Raw genomic sequence first — 21733 nt, 5'->3', positions numbered from 1 at the left:
CTCTGTCTTCGCTCTCCCAGCCATTTGAAAGCACAGTGACATCTGCTCCTCTCGCCCATCTACCCTTATTGGTGTTCATCCCTTACTGCAGGACAAGTGCAGAGATGAAAAGGCATTATCGCAGCAAGGGAGACAGAGCAAGTGTCTAGAAGACAGTGTCACACAGGGAACTATATCCAATCACTTGTGATAGAACATGATAGAAAATAATATGAGAAAAAGAATGTATATATATGTGTAACTGGGTCACTTTACCGTACAGCAGAAACTGACAGAACATTGTAAATCAAGTATAATAAAAATATTTTTAGGAGTTCCCGTCGTGGCTCAGTGGTTAACAAATCCGACTAGGAACCATGAGGTTGTGGGTTCGATCCCTGGCCTTGCTCAGGGGATTAAGGATCTGGCATTGCCGTGAGCTGTAGTGTAGGTTGCAAACACAACTCGGATCCTGCGTTGCCGTGGCTCTGGTGTAGGCCAGCAGCTACAGCTCCAATTCGACCCCTAGCCTGGGAACCTCCATATGCCACGGGAGTGGCCCTAGAAGAGGCAAAAAGACCAAAAAAAAAAAAAATTTAAAGAAAGATAAAAAAAGAAAGAAAATGGTATCACAGAGCTGACCTACAGTTTAGGGAACATGCCTTTTCTTAGAGGGCATATGCTTTGGGGACTGTGGACCTCTTAGGAGTCTATGGGTGACCCTCAGGGATCCAAAAGCCCCCTGAACTTTCCCAGGCAAAGTTCTGTTTGATAAACATTTTTTCCTGTGGAGACTGTTCACAGTTAATAAGTGTTTAAAGCATTCGGGACACATGGAAAATTAATCTCTACTTCCTTAAAGAAATCTTTAGTAAGTGTGCAGGGTGATATGTTCATCCCAGGGCCTTACCTTTTCTATAAAGTACAGGATACCCTCGTGGCCACGCTGCTTAGGGGGCTTCCAGCTCAACACCACGTAGCTCTGGGTGGCCTCGATGACAGAGAGGTCTGTGGGGGGCCCGGGAACAATACCCTCTGAAAAACAAGAGGGGAAAGTGAGGCGCACACACTGTGGAGCCGGGACACTAGAGTCACAAATGCTGCTCTCCCACTGGAGGAAGAGCTAATTACAGCTCCACAATATAAAGAAATACCTTGCTTCCATGCCTAAAACATTCATTCATTTGAAGCCACAATTTTACTTTCTTTGCTTGACAATTTTAATTTCCTCACAATCCTGAAAAGTAGTAGCAATGATAAAAGCTGTATTTTCTGCACATCTTAAATTAGCTTTTTGATGGAATATCTTTGCAAGGATGTTTGGCTGGCAAATGACTTTGGAATACAGAGATCACATATCCTCTAGGGCAGAAAATTGACCTGTTTTCTCGCCAGATTGATAAAGATAATGTCCTTCTCCAGAAAATTTGAGTGGGTTGGTGAATAACCCCCTTTGAAGACTGGGGTTTCCTAAGGGCAAGTTTTCTCAGCTGTGACCAGAGCTCTGTGTGGGCAGCATCCTTGGGGGGACCTGGGGAAGCAGGGAGACCAGTGAGACCTCGAAGCGCAGGCTGCGGTGCTGTGGGGAGCAGAGTCCTTCATCTCTGACCCAGGAGTCTTATGCCCTTTGTGAGCGTCTGCAAAACTGCTATGAAAATTGTTATCTCACAAGTAGGGTAAAATAGAAGCAATGAGGTCCTACTGCACAGCGCAGGGAACTGTATCCAGTCTCTTGGGATAGACCATGATGGAAGATAGTATGAGAAAAGGAATGTGTATGTGTGTGTGTGTGTGTGTGTGTATATGTATGTATGTATGACTGAGTCACTTTACTTACAGCAGAAATTGGCACAACATTGTAAATCAACTATACTTTAATTTAAAAATGTGCATCAAGAAATAAGTAGGTTAAAATAGGAAATATCTTAAAAGCAGATATAGTTTAAATATATCACATACAGAAAAACACAAATAAGAATGACAGGGAAAAAATGATAGCAGTCATTCTTATAGCACAGGTCTGTATTACAATGGAACAACCTCTTTAAAGAAAGAATGTCAACCTAGATTTCTACATCCAGTGAAGATACAGTCCAAAAGTGAAATGTTTATGTGGCTCATAACAGAGCCTCAAAATACATGAAACACAACCTGATAGAACTACTCCATTTAGTTGGAGATTCCATTACTACTTTACCAATAATTGATAGAATGAGTAGACAGTAAATCATGAAGGATAAAAGGGTTAATTCAAATCCCAGCAGATTTTTTTTTGGTAGAAATTGATAAGCTGGCTTTTAAATTTTATGTGGAAAAGCAAAGACTTAAAATAACCAAAAGAACTTTTAAGGGAAAAAAAAGGATTAAAGGGCTCATACTACCTTGATTTCAAAATTATGACGCTTAAAAAAAAATAAAGCTTATAGAAGCTACAGTAATCATGACAGTGCGGTATTTGTGTAGCAGAGATAAAACTAACCAATAAAGATTCCAGAAATAAATTCACAAATATACAATCAATTGATTTTGATAATGGTGCCAAGGAAATTCTATGGGAAAATGGTATTTTTTTCAACAGATATTACTAAAATAATTAGATAGTAAGGAGCAAAATAACAGTAATAACTTAGACCCTTAACTTGTACAATAAAGAAAGAGTTAATTGGAAATGGATCATAGACAGAAATGTTAAGCCCTAATGTTATAACATTTCTAGAGGAAAAAAAGGGAGAATATCTGAGTGAATTTGGATTTGGGAAAGATGTCAAATATTGCGCAAAATTGGCAAATAAGCACATGAAAAGATGTTCAACTTTATTAGGAGAGTGCACATTAAGACTGCTATGCATCTACTCTGAAATACCACTATCACATAAGACACTACTATGTACCTACTAGAATGGCTAAAATTAAGACTGACTATACCAAGTACTGGTGGTACTTGGAACAGCTGGAACTCTCTCATACTGTTGGAGGAAATGTAAAGTAGTACAACCATTTGGAAAACAGTTGGCAATTTATTTAAAAATCAAACATCTATCAGATGACCTATCCATCCAACTCCTAGGTGTTTATACAAGAGAAATGAAAGTGTACGTCCACAAAAAAACACTTAAGGTGTTTCATAGAAGCTTTCAATAAACAAATTGGAATGAACAGATACACACATCAATATGGATACATTTCAACATAATTATGCTGAGTAAAGGAAACCAGACAAAAATGAATATGATTCCATTTATCTATAATTGCGGACAACAAAAACTACAGTGACGGGAAGCAGATCAATAGTGGCCTAGAGATGGGAAAGGAGTGGGAAGGAGGTATTACAAAGGGGCAGGAGGAAATTTTAGGGGTGATGGATATGTTCGTTGTTTTGATCACAGTATGGCTTCACAGGTGTTTACACATGTAAAATTTATCACAGTGTATATTTTATAGACATGCAGTTTAGTGCATGTCATTGTATCTGAATAAAGCTTTTTTATTGTTTTGTTTTTTAATATGATTTTTATTTTTTCCATTATAGCTGATTTACAGTGTTCTGTCAATTTTCTACTGTACAGCATGGTGACCCAGTTACAAATACATGTATACATTGTTTTTTCTCACATTATCATGCTCCATCATAAGTGATCAGACACACTTTCCAGTGCTACAAAGCAGGATCTCATTGCTAATCCAAAAAAGCTTTTTTAAAAAGTGGAGTTCCCATCGTGGCTCAGTGGTTAACAAACCCAACTAGGATCCATGAGGATGCAGGTTTGATCCCTGGCCTCACTCAGTGGGTTAAGGATCCGGTGTTGCTGTGAGTTGTGGTGTAAGTCACAGACTCGGATCAGATCTGGCATTGCTGCGGCTGTGGCATAGGCTGGCAGCTGTAGCTCTGATTCGACCCCTAGTCTGGGAAAACTCCATGTGCCATATGTGCAGCCCTAAAAAGACAACAGACAAAAAGAAGAAAAAAGCTTTTTAAAAAAGTGATTCTCTGACAACATAAGTTACTTCATGATCTCCAACTATTTCAGAATGTTCTTTCCAAAGCATCTTAAATAACATACACTGCACCACCAACAACAAAAGCTAAGCTGCATGGAATAACACTGGCAAAAGTATCTGGGGAAAACATAGCTTTTACCTGTCGGTTCCTCCTCTGTGACAATGATCTGTCCAGTCCAGGGTGCTGAGGGGCGACCTGACAGAGACAAATATAAAATCAGAAACATTCACAAATGCAGTTCAGTGACAAATTGATGAACTGGCCAGATCAGTTACAAATGGGTTTGTAACTAGTTTACTTCTGTACGTTCCTAATGAGTCTTGGCAAGCACATGCATGATGTCAGAGGCCCTGTCCTCAAACACCTCACAATCTGCTTGAGCCGAGAACTCACCTAGACGGTGTCCACGTTTCTGGAACTTTACCTACACAGGTGAGGTTAACAACCTGTATTCATATACTGTTCAACGAGTTACGTCCTGAAACATACTTGCAGGCTCTTCCTAAGAGATAGCACTTAACTGGGGGAAATCTTTCTGGAACAACTGTAAGGCCTGCAGTATTTATCTGTCATGATGAAGATTAAAGAGGAAAGGGGCACTGATTTTACGGTAAAGCTAAATGAAAGCGATTTCTTTCCATTTCTTTGGAAAGTGTAATTTACAAAGGAAAGTGGTTTAGATCCTGAGTAAGGAAAGCAGGTGGACAGGCAATACAAAGTTAAAGACAATATTCATTTGTCATATCAGAAAGACATCAGAAAGAGAGAATGGTTTGGAATTCTCAGTGTGGCACAGTAGAAACAAACCTGACTGGTATCCATGAGGATGTGGGTTCAATCCCTGGCCTTGCTCAGTGGGTTAAGGATCTGGCATTGCTGTGGCTGTGGTGTAGGCTGGCAGCTAGAGCTCTGATTCAAACCTTAGGCTGAGAACGTCCATATGCCGTGGGCGAGGTCCTAAAAAAAAAAAAAAAAGATTCAACTCCTGCTTTAAACAAGGGTCTTTTCACCAGAATTTGTGCAAAATCAGAAACGAGATAAGCAAGGTAATGCATTTTCAATTCAAACAAATCTTATTTTCATTGAAATTTATAAAAGAGGAGTAAATGAAAAGTATGAGATGGAATTAGAAAAGAAGGGAAGTTGGATGGTAGGTGAAAAGTGATTTGAGAGCAATCAAGGAGCCTGATTAGAAAAAGTCTCCAGAGAGAAGGTGGAAGTATTTTACTTAGATTTTTATGATGCCACTACATGTATTTACGTTCAAGAATAACACTGAAAATATGGTATAGACCAGGAGTCCTCAGCGAGGGAGGGTGATTTCTGTCCCCCAGAGACATTTGGTAATATCTGGAGACAGTTTTGATTGTCATGGCAGGGATGTGGGATTGGGGTGGAGGGAGGGGGTCTGTAGACATCTAGTGGGCAGAGGCCAGGGATGCTGCTAAACATCCAACAATGCATGGGACAGCCTCCTGCAACAAAAAAATTACCTGGCCTAGAATATCAATAGGGCCAAAGTTGTGAAATCTGGTACAGACTGAAACATGAATGTCCAACAATTCCTTTAATGTCATTTCATGGTCTCATTAATGAGGATGCTGTATTGGTTCCCATGACACAAATGCAGACCATAATTTATCTACCACGATTTTTTGTTCGTTTTTAGTTTTTAGGGTTGCGCCTCTGGCATATAGAAGTTCCCAGGCTAGGGGCTGAATCAGAGCTGTAGCCGTCGGCCTACACCACAGCTCATAGCAAGGCTGAATTCTTAACCCACTGAGCTAGGCCAGGGATCGATCACGAATCCTCCTGGATACTACTCAGATTCCTTGCCGCCCTGCCGGAACAGGAACTCTCTCTCTTTTTTTTTTTTTTTTTTTTTTTTAACAGCTGTACCTGCAGCATACGGAGGTGCTAGGGGCTTCCCTGGCTAGGAGAAGAATCAGTGCTGTAGCTGAGGCCTACACCACGGCCACAGCAACACCAGAACCAAGCCGAATCTGACACACTGGATGTCTTTTTTTTTTTTTTTTTTTGCCATTTCTTGGGCTGCTCCCTTGGCATATGGAGGTTCCCAGGCTAGGGGTCGAATCGGAGCAGTAGCTGCCAGTCTACGCCAGAGCCACAGCAATGCAGGATCCGAGCCACGTCCGCAACCTACACCACAGCTCACGGCAACGCCGGATCGTTAACCCACTGAGCAAGGGCAGGGACTGAACCCGCAACCTCATGGTTCCTAGTCGGATTCGTTAACCACTGCGCCACGACGGGAACTCCAACACACTGGATGTTTAACGCACTGACTGAGGTCACGCATCAAACCCGCATTCTCATAGAGATTATGTCAAGTTTTTAACCCACTGAGCCACAATGAGAACTCCTATCTACGATAATTTTTACATTGAGACTTGGAGGCTAAATATTTGAAAACATTATTTTTGTCTAATATAAAAATGAGTACAGAATACAATATAAATATTTTTCCTTTGTTATAAATAAACTCAGTGTTGAGACATTAATGCTTTAAGGGATAAATTCAAGGTTAATAAAATTTTTAAGAAACTGAACCAAAAAGAAAGGTATATTTGAAGTGTGCTAATAAAATGAATAAAAACGCTCTCCAGGCTCTAGGTTTTCATATTTCATTCCAAACACAATGCTTGGAACTCAGTTTAATACTGCAAAGTTTTCTGAATCAAATAAAAATAAAACAAAATAAAATAAAGCCCTCCCCCTTTTATCAGATTGAAAATTGTTGATCATCACCTACAAAGTTACACAAGATTCCAGGTCAAGTTGATAGACAAAATACAAATTAGATTTAAAGTGCTGTATTAAAAAAAAAACAACACAGTTTGGGAGTGTCTGCTGTGGTGCAGTGGGTTAAAAATCCAACTGCAGTGGCTTGGGTCTCTGCGGAGGCTTGGGTTTGATCCCCAGCAGGGCTCAGTGGGTTAAGAGATTTGGCCTTGCCTCACCTGTGGCTCAGGTTCAATCCCTGGCCCAGGAACATATGCCATGGGTGCGGCCATAAAAAAGAGAAAAACACACACAGTTTGCATTTGGAGGTAATTAAAATCTCAAGATCTGACACTAAGAAGAACCAAAAGCACACAGATGAGTCAAAAAGCACATACTTTTTTGTTTTCTTTTTTCCTCTCCTAGGATTTTTCTGATCAGTAAAGGATTTCTTACTCTCTTCTCCCTCTAGTGGAAAGGGGAGGAACGACCTTGCAATGGGATATACTGCGGTTCTAGAAAAAAAGGTCCTGAAACACGAAAAATGCTTACTTCTAAGTCTAGCTTTCTCAGCTGGATCCAGGGCAGCCACGGGCTCAGAAACTCGAGAGGGTAGACCTATTCCATTTTTGTTCACGGCTCGAACTCGGAATATGTAAGAACGACCTTCTATCAATCCAGTGACCGGGAAACGAGCAAACTTCACAGGAGTGTCATTGCACTGCGACCAGTTATTTGTGCCCACCTCACACCTAAGGAGAGAGAGTGATGGGCAGGAACATGAGAGAAGGAAGGCTAAATGGACTGCCCCAAAGCTGCAAACCCACCCACGGCTTCCGGTCTTCTCTCTAAAAAGCATCCAGCTCAAGCACGGTCACTGCAGGCGCTCAGTGCCACTCAGCTGCAGTGTGTCTTCTATAACGGCGGCGGAGGGGGCGAGCTTCAGAGCTTTCCTGGGGACATACCTGTCCTTTGACCTTACTAAAAGCAGTCAGCTGAGGGGCTGCATGTGCTAAGCAGAGGCACTTTCTGGGGGTGGGGAAGCAGGCAGATATGCACAGTCTTTTCATTGGAGACACTAATGAGAAGGACCGCCCTAAATCTCCCCGACAATGTCTTCAACTCTCCCATGAGGGACTTCTTTCTTTGTCTTCTTTAGACTTTTTTTTTTTTTTTTAAGAACGGCACTACTGTTGAGAAAGTCAACACTTTAAAAGATACTTATTTGTACTGTCCTCTGGAAAGAGCTCACTGAGGGTCACTCCATGCTGCGTGGGTAGAAAGGTGAGGCAGCTACTGTAATATATTTGTTTCTTAACAGATGAGATCGATGGGGTGCAGGGAAAGTCTCAGGACTGGCAGGGGAAGACGAGGGCCTTGGAACCTCTGATTTCTCACTGGGGGCTTTTACAGTAGTCAGTACCTGGGGCTGGAGTGGTCACATCCCAGGAGAAAAAGATGCCAGTTCACATCGTCCTTTTGGCCTGATCAATAGGGTTTTAGGGGCTCAAGTTGTAACCTAAGTGTCCAGCACCAGGATTAAGTAACTCATTACTTGGATGAGTACAGCACCGCACTTGTGATTTCCTCAAAACGGCTCTCTGTCCAAACGGTCTCATTCCCAAATGATTCTCGTGCGGGAGAACGTTGCCCAGGGCAGTGCCAAGGCAGTCAAGGTGGGGGGTTTCTCTTCACTTCTCTACCCTCACCCTTCTGAGCTTTCAGACAGAAGGCACTTCACTCAAACTTATGTGAAACGTTACCAAGTAAGGCTTCAGTCTCTGCCTTCCATCCACTTTCCCCCAAAGCCTCCTTTGTAGGAGGAACTGGAGCTGCTATGATGGGGGTCTCGGGGAGAGCTGTGAAGGTCAGGACAAGCTTTTGACGTCCCCGTCTCCAGGGATGCTGCAGGACTCTCCCTCTCCCCCTGTGCAGATACTGTCTTGGTGACTCAGTGACCCTAGGATGTGCTTCCAAACTCTCATGTGGGCAGAAAGAAAGGCGGAGAGTGGCCGCTCAGGAGACCTCCGCAGTGTGGCTGAGCAGCTAGAACACAGACTGAGCATTTCCTCACTGGTGTATGGCCTTGGGTCAGCTACTTGTTTCCTACTTGTAATAATGTACCTACCTTTCAAAGGGTGGTTATGGGTTCATGGTAGATGTATGTGAAGTTTTTAGAACATTGCCATGCATACAGCAAATGCTTAATAAAGATTAGCCATAATAGGAGTTCCCACTGTGGCTCAGCGAAAACAACCCGACTAACATCCATGAGGATGCGGGTTTGATCCCTGGCCTCGCTCAGTGGGTTAAGGATCTGGTGTTGCTGTGATCTGTGGTGTAGGTTGCAGACATGGCTCCGATCTGGCATTGCTGTGGCATAACGCCAGAGGCTACAGCTCCTAGCCTGGGAACTTCTGTACACTGTGGGTACAGCCCTAAAAAGCCAAAAAAAAAAAAAAAAAAAAAAAGATTAGCCATAGTATTCTCTTTATTATGACTAAGGCAAGAAGAAAACAAAATGTACTGATTGCTCCTGGTCTTTCATTGATCAAAGTTTGCAAATCCCAAGTTCCCAGGGAGCCTAGTGGTTTAGGATTCAGCATTGTCACTGCTGTGGCTCAGGTTCGATCTCTGGCCCAGGAACTTTCACATGACGTGGGCACAGCCAAAAAATAAATTAATTTAAAAACACAGTCCAGTTTTTTAAAAAGTTTTCAAATTCCTTGAAAGTTTGCCAAAGACAGTAATGCAGAAACTGTAAGGATGAAAAAGGATTTATCCAAAACATCAGAGTTCATCATTACTCAATGATGAAACAATGTGGAAACATTTAGTATACAGTTAAATAGTACATAATTTTTATAAGTATTTCTCTGGTTGGTACTGAGCCCAATAAGTGTATACTTATATATTGCTATGAATATGAGGTTTAATCCACGTTGGTACAAGACCATAATACTATAGTGGCACAGATTATCTGTCCCTAGTGGTTTCTACAGGTAGATTTTATCATTCAAAAATGAAAGAGATCTGGAGAAACTATCTGAAAAGGAATTGAGTCAGGCAATAATGTACTTAGGTCAATTATCTAAATTTGCTGTCTGTATTTTCCAAGCTTACTGGATAATTCATGTGTAAGACTTGTTTACTTTAAATACAGGGCCTCTAAGTTTTGGAGAATGTAAAGAGCAAGAACTTCTGGATAAAAATTAATTTAATACTCTGGATATTTGTTATTTCTTTGTCAAACTTGAATCCTGTGAGGTAAATGAGATTTTGTTAGTATTCATAAAATATTACTCTTTAAATGGCTAAATATTCTTAATTTACTGATATACTAGGAATATGGACATTGAGTATATTGAAAACCAGCTATTTCATTTGCAAAGTGGCCTCTATTAGGTCTACAAATTCATAATATTCTCGCCAAATAAGTGATTTGGGTTGGCAGTATCTTTGGAATTCAGGGATTATCTTTGGAATTTACATAAACATACATGTATACCAGACAGAGACAGAGACACAGAGAATGGGGGAGAGAGACCAGTAAAGAAAATAGTTCACCCCATTTCCCCTAGAAGTGGTGGGAGACAGCAAGCATGCATCTTTACTGAACTTAGACTAAGCACTAACTTATCGATGAAATATCCCAGAATAGGACTCCCTCCATCCACAGCTGGCTGTTTCCAAGAGATGATGATGTAGTCTTTATTGGCATCCAAGCACACCACGTCCAAGGGAGAGGCTGGGGCTCCTTCAATCTCCGCATCAGCATCTATGAGGATACAGAAGGATGCTGTTAACCCTCTCAGATGTGCTCTGTCAGCCCAAAAGGCCAAGGTCTGACTAGTGCAGACTTTTCTTACCACACCACTGCAGTAGCTACATTTTTGGCCCCAGTAGAGCCATCTTCAATCTTGTAATTTGCTTACGAAAGTAATGGTGTGTGCTTTTTCACCATCACTACAAGGAACATTACATCAGAAAGGCCTCTGAAAAGGACCCATGACCTTTGCCTCATGCCCTCGCCTGCCCAAAACGTTCTAAAAGAAGATAAATATGGAGATGTCAGGCACAGCTATCAAAAGAGTCTAATGTAAGTTATGCCAGGAAGTCTGCTCTTAAGATTATTATTGTACAGTATTACTTGGAAATTATGAATAGCTCCAAAGGGGAATAAACAGGCCTTTTTATCACCTTCTTGATAACACCCACAAGAGAATAAGGACCATGAAGTTTGCCCATCCCTATGCTGGGATGATCATTTTGGAAGAGAAATGAAAACATTCATTTTTAGTTAGATGTTTGTTCTCAAACTGAAGATACTTGCGAAAAGAACTCTGATGTAATACCCACATCTGAGCTTAGTTTATCGGATTTTAGCCAAAGTCCAGGACTCTACAAGAAATAGAGGACAGTGATCATGAAATGGGATCTTCTGCCAGTGGGTCCCCTCAGCAATATGTGCATGGCTAAATGAGTGACTAAGGGCTGTTTTTAGGAGGAAAGGAAGGGGAATGAAAATAACCAGTTAGTAGCCTTTTAAATGAGAATGATGAAGAGGCAGAGTTCCTGGGAGAGGGGATCCACATTTGCCCATTCCTCCTGACATCTGGTCAACCCTTTAATAACCAGAATTAGTAGAAGAGTCTGAGACAGGTAGGAGCCACTCATCCAGGGGAAACAGTCTTGTTAACTAAATAAACACTTTCTTTTCCTATGAGTTGCATTTCTGGAACTCTTATAAGTTACTGAAAGGTTTGCTAACAGGGCTGAGATATTTGTCTGCTTCTGAATTTAATAGGGGTGCTTTATCTGTGAAGAGCTCAAATCACTGGTTTTGAACATTCTGTTTCTTGCCCCATGAACCCACCTCAACCCATGAACCTGTAGGAAAATATCTCCTACATAAGTGCTTTAGGAGAATGTAACTAAATCATCTCACCTAAAGCATAATGCACAATCCCTGCGTTTCACACAATGGCACACGGGCATTTTGGTGGGGAGAAGCGAATTTCCTTCTGGGCTTTCAGAGCACTGGATGGATGGTGGGGAGAAGGCCTGCTGATGGTGAAGGTGGAGCAGACCTAGAATTAACTGAAGTTAACAGGGCTAAGAGCTGCTCAGCTTTGAGAGGGACAGCTGGCAACCTCTAGCCACATCCTTTTTTTAGCAAAAGGCCCATAATTTAACAAGCAGCAACCTTGCTGCTAGATATATCTAATCGTATGTAACAGAGCCTGGCAGAAAGTAGGCATTTAGGGAGCCATTTCTCAGCAGTTTTATACAACTGCATGGAAAATGCCATTTGTGCTGTGGGCTTGACAATCTTTCAAAAAAGAGGTTTTCTGTATAGCAGCTGCTGGATGCCAGATCCAAATACCGTGTTGTGTTGCTTCACACTTGTGCTCTCAGCTCCCAGCAGCTGCTGTGGAGCATCTAGCCCACAGCGTCCATTTGGTCAATGTCAGTCCTCTCCTTAGCCTCTGCTCTTCCTTCTCCCCACCCTCTGAATGGCCAAACTTTTTGCAGGTTTTGACTGATTAGGCCAAAGATTAACCTGCTTCTATTTATATTTTGATCTCTGACACAGGCTATTTTAATAACATTTTTCAAAATACATGTCATTATGTTTTTATCTTACTATAAAAGTAGTACATGCTTATAAAATACATGATCATCAAAATATATATTAAAATCCCTCTTAATTCCACAACTCAGAGATTACCACTACTAACATATTGGCTTAGATTTTTTAAGATTTTTTTTCTCTGTATTTACAAGTTCAAAAGTGATTTTTTTTGGGGGGGGGCATGCTCATGGCATGCAGAAGTTCCTGGGCCAGGGATCAGCCTGAGTCACGGCAGTGACAACACTACATCCTTAACCTAATAGACCACCAGGGAACTCCAAAAGCAATTGTTTTTTAAATAAAAATGGGATTGGACTATATAGTTTCATATAAACCATTTTTTATTCACATATTTTCATATTAATAAGTGTCAGTATACATCATTAGTTTTCATTTCTGTGCAGTATTTCCATTGTTTATATGGAACACTTATTATACTTTATTTTCAACTCCCATTGGCGGATACCTAGATTCCTTCAGATTTTCCCCCAAACAAACATTTTTTTCAACTTCATCCACTTAAATTCCTAGAACTAGAATTGTTGGAAATGCAAACTGCTGAGACACAGTGACAGAACACTGGAGAAAAACTACCAATTTACACTCATCGGCTCCTGTAAGAGTGCTGGTCCCTCCATTCCTTCCTCCCAGGGGACTTAAAAGATCTTATAAATCTTTTCAATGTGATAGATTAAATCATTATATCATTTCAATTTTATTGATTTGATTACTAGTGAAAACTTTTTCATATGTTTATTTGTCATTTGCAATTCTTTTTCTTGACTTTTTTTTGTCTCTTTTTTAGGACCACACCCACGGCATATGGAGGTTCCCAGGCTAGGGATCGAATCAGAGCTACAGCTGCCAGCCTACGCCACAGCCACAGCAACACCAGATCCCAGCCGTGTCTGTGACCTACACCATAGCTCACAGCAACGCCAGATCCTTAACCCACTGAGCGACAGCAGGGATCAAACCCACAACCTCATGGTTCCTAGTCAGATTTGTTTCCACTGCACTGTGACGGGAACTCCTTTTTTCATGACATTTATACCCCATCCTTTAACATTTTATCATCTTTCTCCCCTCTCTCTCCTCTCACTCTGTGTGCGGTAGGGAGAGGGAAGAAAATATAAAAGTCTAGAAGAATATGTCATAAAATGATGATAACTTTGGATGTCTCTGGATGGTAGACTTACTATAGCTTTTCTTTTTTGCTTATTTATATGATCTATTGTTTCACAAAGAACACACATTATCTATGTAATAAAACCCTGGCCAAATGTGTACAGCTCTGGAATGTGTTTCTGCAGACATATGGTGCTTTTTACAGCCATCATTCTGGTTCAGAAGTTATTTTCTGAGCAGCAAAAATACCACAGCTCTAAAAAAAAAAATGCATCAAAATGGCCTCAAAATTTTAACACAACACATAAAATGTCATTTAAAATACTCTAGCAGTTTCTCAAAAAGTTACACACAAATTTAATATATGGCCAGCAAATTCCACTTCTAAGTATCTATCCAAGAGATCTGAAAACCTAGGTCCATGACTGTGAACACACATGTCCACAGCAGCATTACCCATTGTAATCAAAGAGCAGCAACAATCCAACTGTCCATTACCTGGTGAGTGGACACACACAACGAAGCATATCCGTACACTGCAATAGTAGTTAGAAGAAAAAGGGAACAAACTACCACCAGAAAGCACCTCAACAAATAGGCTCAATGAAAAAAGACAGAACTAAAAGATCACATATTATATCCAGAAAGGTCCAGAAAAGACAATCTGTAGGGACAGAAAATAGAGTGGTGGGTGCCCAGGGGTTAGCCTGGGGATGAGAGTGGGGAGTGGGCACGAGAAATCTCTGTGCGGAAATGGGAATGTTCTAAACCTGGGCTGTAGATGATAGACGGCTGCACAACCCTGTACATGTTCTAAGAAGCACTATCCGCTCCACAGGGCTGAATCTTATGGTGTGACTTACAGGTCAAGTTTTTAAAAGACTCTAAACTCTATCATTTAAAAAAAAACTTAGGAGGGAAATCTTTTTCTAAAAGTTAAATTCACAACTCAATTGCTGACATTTGTCTTTCCAATTCTGTCTTTCCCATGAATCAATTCTCTCACACCAACATCTGATACATTTTAGAATCTTCTCTTAGTTTGTGGCTTAATTATAAATTTCAAATTTCAATCCCTTTTCCCTTTCTCTAGTTAGTCATGTGAAGTCTGGCCTAAACCTGCAAGGCATGATTCTAGGTGTGGGCGCTGAGCAATGCTGTTGAGGAAACTCTGGGCAACGTCAAAGTTCCTAAAAAGAAAGTCCACAGAGGGAATCATTAAGTTTTTTTTTTTTTCTTTTCTTTTTAGGGTCACACGTGCGGTATATGGAAGTTCCCAGGCTAGCAGGGGTCGAATCCGAGCCATAGCTGCTGGCCTATACCACAGCCATAGCAATGCAGGATCCAAGCTGCATCTGCAATCTCTGCTGCAGCTTGTGGCAACGCTGGATCCTTAACCCACTGAGCAAGGCCAGGGATCAAAGCTGCATCCTCATAGAGACAACGTCAGATCCTTAACCTCCTGCACCACAACAGGAACTCCAACTTAAGTTTTTTTTTTTTTTTTGCATCACTAGAGATACTCTCGGTTCAGGTAAAACCTGAAAGCATAGACAAAGACTCTGCTTATTCAGTTCTCACCCGGCCAGGTACATCCCGGTGTTTTGGCTAAATAAACTTCCTTGCTGATAACTTTCAGTGTGTCCACTTTCACTGCAATGGACCCAGAGGGCTAGCCCCTCTCTTCCCCTCACAAATATGACTTTTCCCAAAATGCCTTTGCATAGGAAGACATCTGACCCATTTTTCACTTGGTATAGATATTCATGTATCTTTAGCAGTTGATGGTCCATGACAGAATTCAATGATCATTTGTTATGGCTCAGCACTGGTGAGGCACAGACTGCTAATGGTCCCATTCCTCCTGTTTCCTTTTAGTACTAGGCCCCCTGAGCTTCTGCAAGCAACATGCTGCCCAGCTAGAGACTAGGGGCCCCACTTCTCTGGTGAGATGAGTGCGTGTGGGTCAGTACACATACAGATATGAATGCATGCATCTCTGCATCTTCCCCCACCCTTCCTTTCTCTCCTTCTTGCAGGCTGGAATGGGGACACAGGACAGCACTACAGGAGCAGGGGAGCAACAACATAGGTGAGACCCAGGACTCTGTGTGACTGAGTTGAGCAGACGTCTGGATCACCCCCTACCTCTGGATTGAGATGTAGGACAGAAGTAAACTGTTGTTTAGTTTCGTTTCAGCAGTTTAGGTTATATCCTAATTAAAATCCTGCGTTAGCCGTCAAAAGACTTGTAACCTAGGGCTGCTTCTGCCTCTAACTAACCATGAGGTTTTGGTAAATCACTTTCCTTTCCCAAGCTTTAGTTTCTCCCTCTTAAACTTAAGGGGAATCCTAACGTTTGTGTGTCTTAGACTCCTTTGGAAAACTGGTAAAGAAAACCTAGAGGCTCCTTCTCAGAAAAATGCTTTTAAATGTGTAAAATAAAATACATGAGCTTACCGAAGAAAACAATTATAATGAAACACAATTCTTGTTTTTCTTTTCTTTCCTGGCCACACATGTGGCATATGGAAGTTCCCAAGCTAGAGCTCCATTCAGAGCTGCAGCTGAGGCCTACACCACAGGCACAGCCACACCTGATCTGAGCCATATCTGTGACCTTCGCTGAATCGTAAGCCCACTGAGCGAGACCAGGGGTTGATCCTGCATCCTCATGGACAGTATGTTGGGTTCTTAAACCACTGAGCCATGACAGAAACTCCTGAAATACAGTTCTAATCACAAACCTCTTGGAAGTCTGTGGATCCCAGTTGAGGACACCTGATAACCTTTAAAATTCCACCCTGATCACAATGCTTATGAGTTTATGCTTCTACTTAGTGTACAAGAGATTTAAAAAATAACAAGTCTACCTGTATTGTTTATACATGTATGTTCTATATATTATGATATTTTGACATCTTGGAAACATTTTTGGCTGGGGGGAGATTACCCTCCCCCACCCCCTGAGCAACCCAATTCCAAGCTGTCCAGAGCGCACCTTCTCCACCTGGCCTGCGTACCCCAGGAGGAAATATTCCTCTGCCTTACTTGTCTCAGCTCCAGTTACCAGACAACTAGGCACGACCCCTACAGCTTAGAGGCCACTGAAATTGTTCACACTAGGCAATCCTAGACGACCTATCCAGCCAAGCCTTGCCTCTTCCATGAGAGCTCCAATAAATACTGAGATCTAAGCTATCCCCTCACTCCTGCCCCTTCTGCCTCCTGAACAGCTGGTGCTGTTGCTTCCCCATGTGGTCCAGGGTGGCTCTCTAGGACCCGTGAGTATGACACACTTTGTTTTCCCAGTAGATATGTGGCCCCACCTGACTGCCCATCACGCGTAAAAGAACACGGTGCAATGCCCTTCTAGCCTAGAAGTGTTAATGGTCTTCCAAATGTGCTAGGATCTCATGTAGAAACAACATTCCCACTTGTACATATCTGGTCTATTTGAGACACCACTGAAAAAAGACTCCAAAAGTCAGCACTTGTGCTTTGTCTTAAAAATTAACTTACAGCATCTTGTTTCCTAGTTCATCAAAACTAAAGCTATACGGAAAAGGCCTGAAGTTCCTGTCATGGCTCAGCGGAAACGAATCTGACTAGTATCCATAAAGATGTAGGTTTGATCCTTGGCCTTGCTCAGTGGATTAAGGATCTGGCGTTGCCATGAGCTGTGGTGTAGGTTGCAGATGTGGCTTGGATCTGGTGTTGCTGTGGCTGTAGTGTAGGCCAGCAGCTCTGGTTCTGATTCACCCCTAGCCTGGGAAACTCTGTATGCCACAGGTGTGGCCCTAAAAAGACCAAAAGAAGAAAAAAGAAAAAAGAAAAAGACCCAAAAAAAAGAAAAAAGAAAAAGAAAGGGCCTGGAATGAAATAATAAATTTGCTCTCCAAAACAGATATTAAAGAGCAAGTCCTCATCACTCCTTTAACTGAAACTCCTTTAATCACTAAGATTTAGCCTCTCATACACCTACAGAGAATTGCACTGGCAGCTCATTGAAGCTATGGGAAATGCTAACATTAACGGTGGTAACATAGTCTGGAAACTGGTGACCTTTGGGTTGGTGCCTTCAGAGTTAAGCTTTTTTACATTGGGTCTAATTTCCTGGACATCCTTGCATCACATAATTTGGAAGAATTTTCAAATGGCTCTTTCATTATTGCAAAAAATGTGTTTGGATAGATTGACATGGCCTCCGTGTTTTAAGTATTCTCAGATGTTAAGCTTTTTGCTAGATCTTACCTCGAACAAAGACATAAGCACTATATTGTTCATAATAGTCTCCCATTCGTACACGGATTGTGTAGAGACCTTCGTCTTCTTTGTTGAGATGAGAAAATGTTAGTGTCGCCCGATCTCCACTCCAGTGTGTTTGTACCCATTTTGATGGAGAAACAGGTGCTCCTAGCAGGAAAAAAAGTAAGCAAATTAACATATTTCTTTTTCTATTACTCTCATCTTCTTCTCTCCCTTCCACTCCTTCCTCCCACCATTTCTCTATCTCTCTCTCTCTCCCTCTTCTTCTGTACTGAAAGCTAGCTGATTATCAGAGCAAGTCTGTAGGACATTGAGTCATTCTGCCATGTTTGTATTGGTTAAAATGCTAGAACAGAATGAGGGGACCAGAGCCAGGTACACAATGGTCAGGGCCAGTGCAAAATGAAATTGCAAAGCCCCTTGTTTAAATAGCAGAGGAAAAAAAAATACAGTTAAAGGTACTAAAATACAAGGGTTTTTCCTCTAAAAAATGGTTTATTACCTATAAAATGTGATAGGGTAATAAAAATTGCAGAAAATAATATTATCCTGCCATAATTTTACATACAAAAATAATACTCTATTAATGTGATATATTAATTTATAATGTGATATTTTTAACTTACTTTTCTGCAAATTCAGTTCTTAGGTTATCAGATCTATACTTTAAGCAACTTCGTTCTAAATTGATATAACTGAAAGCAACATCGGTGACTCTTTGCAAATGTAAGATCACAAATGAGTTTTGATTTTTTTTAATTTGAGAAGGATCTTTCTGATGATGCAACTATTAATGCAGTTTTTAAGAGTGCTATATAGTTATAATATTATATAGTTTTATTCCATATAGTATTATATAGTTATGGTATTATGGTATTGGGTTAACCCTCTGATTAACTATTTAAAATATAAATTTTAATACTCTAGAACTGAGGTTCTTGAGGAACAATTTTTTCTAAAAAGATTTAACTCCGTTTTTTTTTTGTTTTTTTGTTTTTTTTTGGCTGTGCCCATGGCATGTGGAAGTTCCTGGGCCAGGGATCAAACCTGAGCCACAGCAGTGACCCAAGTCACAACAGTGATAATGCCAGATCCTTAACCCACTGAGCCACCAAAGAACTCCAGATTTAACTCTCTATACAAATAGTTTCATGAAGTCTGGATGTAATTTTAGATGTAAATTTACATAATTGCATCTTAATGTTTTCTCTTACAAGTCCTGATGAGGTCATACAAGAAACTGAAAATGACTTCATAATCTATATATAATTCAAATGCCTATATATGCGTTTGATTACAGTATCTTCAATTATGAGGAAAAATTAATTTTAAAATTATCTCCCTTGTTAGTAAGTGCTTCATCCAAAGTTTCACATGGAAAGCATGTTCTTTTTCATTGAATGTGACAATCTTTAAACTTGATTTTTATTTGCAAGCCTATGAATATTTGCTTTGCAATCTTACGGCAATTTTCATAATCAGAGAGTCTAACCCTTGACGAATTCTAACGATTGGCCTTATGTGCCTTATTGCAATGTTTAGACACATGCTTTTACTTTGTGGTATTACACTGACAAAGTTTAGAGCGTGATTGCCAGCAGCTCCTCTCCTGGTGCTCAAGCCAGGAAGTTCTTACTTGTGAGGTCCCATAAAGATGGGTTCTGGAGATGGACAGGCAATCTGGTCTCACTGTGGGTTTCCACATTGCCCCATGAGGACCTACACCACAGCTCAGGGCAACACTGAATCCTTAACCCACTGAGCGAGGCCAGGGATCAAACCTGAAACCTTATGGTTCCTAGTCCGATTCATTTCCACTGTGCCACGAAGGGAACTCCCAGAACTGCAGTCTTATGGACGTTCATGCTCTGGGGCCAAACCCAATCTGTAACCTTCTGCAAATAAAAATCAAAGTGAGAATTCATTACAAAGGCTCACCATTTCTGTACCACTGGACCTCCGGCTGGAAATGTTTAATATCAGGAGTGATAACTACACGGCAGCCTAGACTCATCGTCTCGCCCTCTCTCCCAAAAGACACATCAAACTTGTCATCAAAGTGGATCTCAAACTTGGATGCATAACCATAAGGGGTCACAGCAACTGGGCACAACAAAAGCAAACATCAGTAATTTATTTTTTCTCATCAAAGAGACGCATGTTAATAAGCACAGGCAGAAAGCAATCACAACGAAGACCTAGCAAATGATTTATCTGGGCAAAAAATTAAGTCTTATAAAAGAAATACGCAGCATTTTCACATATATCATTACACTGAAATAGAAATTCTGTATGTGGAAGTTCTTGCTTCACTGGTGAGATAAGCTAAATGCTTATTTTTACTATTACAATTAATAGAATTTAAAACATCAGGTTTAGTGCCTTATATAAAATGTAAATGAATACCACACTTAGCTTAAGTATAGCTGCAATATATGCACTTTAAAATGTTAGCTTCTGAATTCATTTAAACTTTACTGTTTGTGCTCTTAGAACAAATAGCCGTATTGATTACTCATAAAAATAGTTTTTCAGTATTTTGCTTTAGTTTCTTTAATGATCTGGGTTTAAAAATACAAGAAATATCAATAGGAGAAAAATGAAAGTTTAAAATATCATTCTTAGAATTGCCTTATTTATAGATTGAATAAATATCTGACTCATAAACTCTCCTAGGTTTTATTTTCTCTTTTCTCAAAGCAGAGGATTTGGGAAAATAATGACTATGTTGATGGCTCATTATATGCCAGGGACTTCACATTTGACATGTCTTCTAATCCTTGCAAAATCGCCGTAGCCTAGATACCAGTTTTTCCTCCCTTGCATTTGGGGATATATAAGTTCACAAATATAATACATAGCTACCACCAAGATTCCAAAGGTATCATGTACGAAGCTAAAATTCAATCCACCCAACTCTTAAAACTTCGGCCCTTTCATGTTTAACACTCTTCCTAAGACCTCTTAGCGTTAATTTGAAAATGAAAGCTAACATTTATTGAGTTTAACTTGTGCCAAGTAATGTCCCAAGTATTTAATATCTAGCAACTCAAGTAAGCTTCATAATAACCCTGTCAGGTAGGTACCATTATGATGCCTACTTTATTGATGAGGAAATAGCCACAAAGGGAGGCTAAATCACTGTCCATATTCACCCTACAGGGCCAGGTTTACACAGACAGGCTGTTTCCAGAACCTGTGCTCTCAACCAATACAGGACTGCCCTGAATTTGAGTGTCCCCAGGCATCCACAAACCTACAGGGAAATGACTTTGCTTTGAAGCATGTGTCCCATCTGCACACTTTTATATGACAATGAAAAACATTGAGGTAAAAAAAAAACAACAACTTGAACAGCTCTTGCTTTCTGGGAAGTGAGGCCAGTTCCAAAGCTGCCTTAGGAAGTAGAGATATGGGTTACAAGGTGGGGCTGGTTTAGGTCAGGGGCTGGCAAATCTGTGAGCCAAATCTGGTTTGTCTCCTGTTTTGTACCATTAAGAATGGTTTTTAAATTTTTTAATGGTTGAAAAAAAAAATCAAAAGTAGAATAATATTTTGTGACATGGGAAAAATCATAGGAAATTCAAATTTCAATGTTCATAAAAAAGATTTTATTTGAAGACAGCCATGCTCATTCATCTACCTACTGCTTATGGCTGGTTTTGTGTTACAGTGGCAGAGGTGAATAGTTGTGACACAGACCCATAAAGCCTGAAGTATTTACAATCTAATCCTTTACAGAAAATGTTTGCCAACCCCGGTTTAGAATGTGTTTTGAAATTAGAAAGAACAGGTTACAAGTCATTGTTCAACCATTATGTGCGGTCCTGGCCCATGATTTAACCTCTATGTGGTTTCCTTATCTGCATAGCACAGATAAAAAGGCACCCAATTCATAAGCTTTGGGAGAGAAATAAACAAATCAATGCATATGAAAAATGTTGTAGTACAGAGTCGGCACAACTGATCAACACTATTAG

At 40.6% G+C, this 21733-nt stretch overlaps 1 protein-coding gene across 1 annotated transcript in view; it reads right to left on the bottom strand.

Moving 5' to 3' along the window:
* The window catches only part of MYOM1 (myomesin 1), a 144318-nt gene that overhangs the window by 73199 nt on the left and 49386 nt on the right, over nt 1-21733 (bottom strand). The window contains exons 9-14 of the mRNA XM_047793800.1: nt 19692-19856; nt 17739-17900; nt 10358-10499; nt 7274-7473; nt 4118-4174; nt 890-1014 (exon numbers count right to left, since the gene is read on the bottom strand). Of these exons, the coding sequence (XP_047649756.1) occupies nt 890-1014; nt 4118-4174; nt 7274-7473; nt 10358-10499; nt 17739-17900; nt 19692-19856 (851 nt within the window). The remainder of the gene's footprint in view (nt 1-889; nt 1015-4117; nt 4175-7273; nt 7474-10357; nt 10500-17738; nt 17901-19691; nt 19857-21733) is intronic.

Source organism: Phacochoerus africanus, chromosome 8 (genome assembly GCF_016906955.1).
Source record: "Phacochoerus africanus isolate WHEZ1 chromosome 8, ROS_Pafr_v1, whole genome shotgun sequence".
Taxonomy (NCBI): domain Eukaryota; kingdom Metazoa; phylum Chordata; class Mammalia; order Artiodactyla; family Suidae; genus Phacochoerus; species Phacochoerus africanus.
The sequence above is the reverse complement of the archived record's forward strand: the minus strand, read 5'-3'. Positions and strand labels throughout refer to the sequence as shown.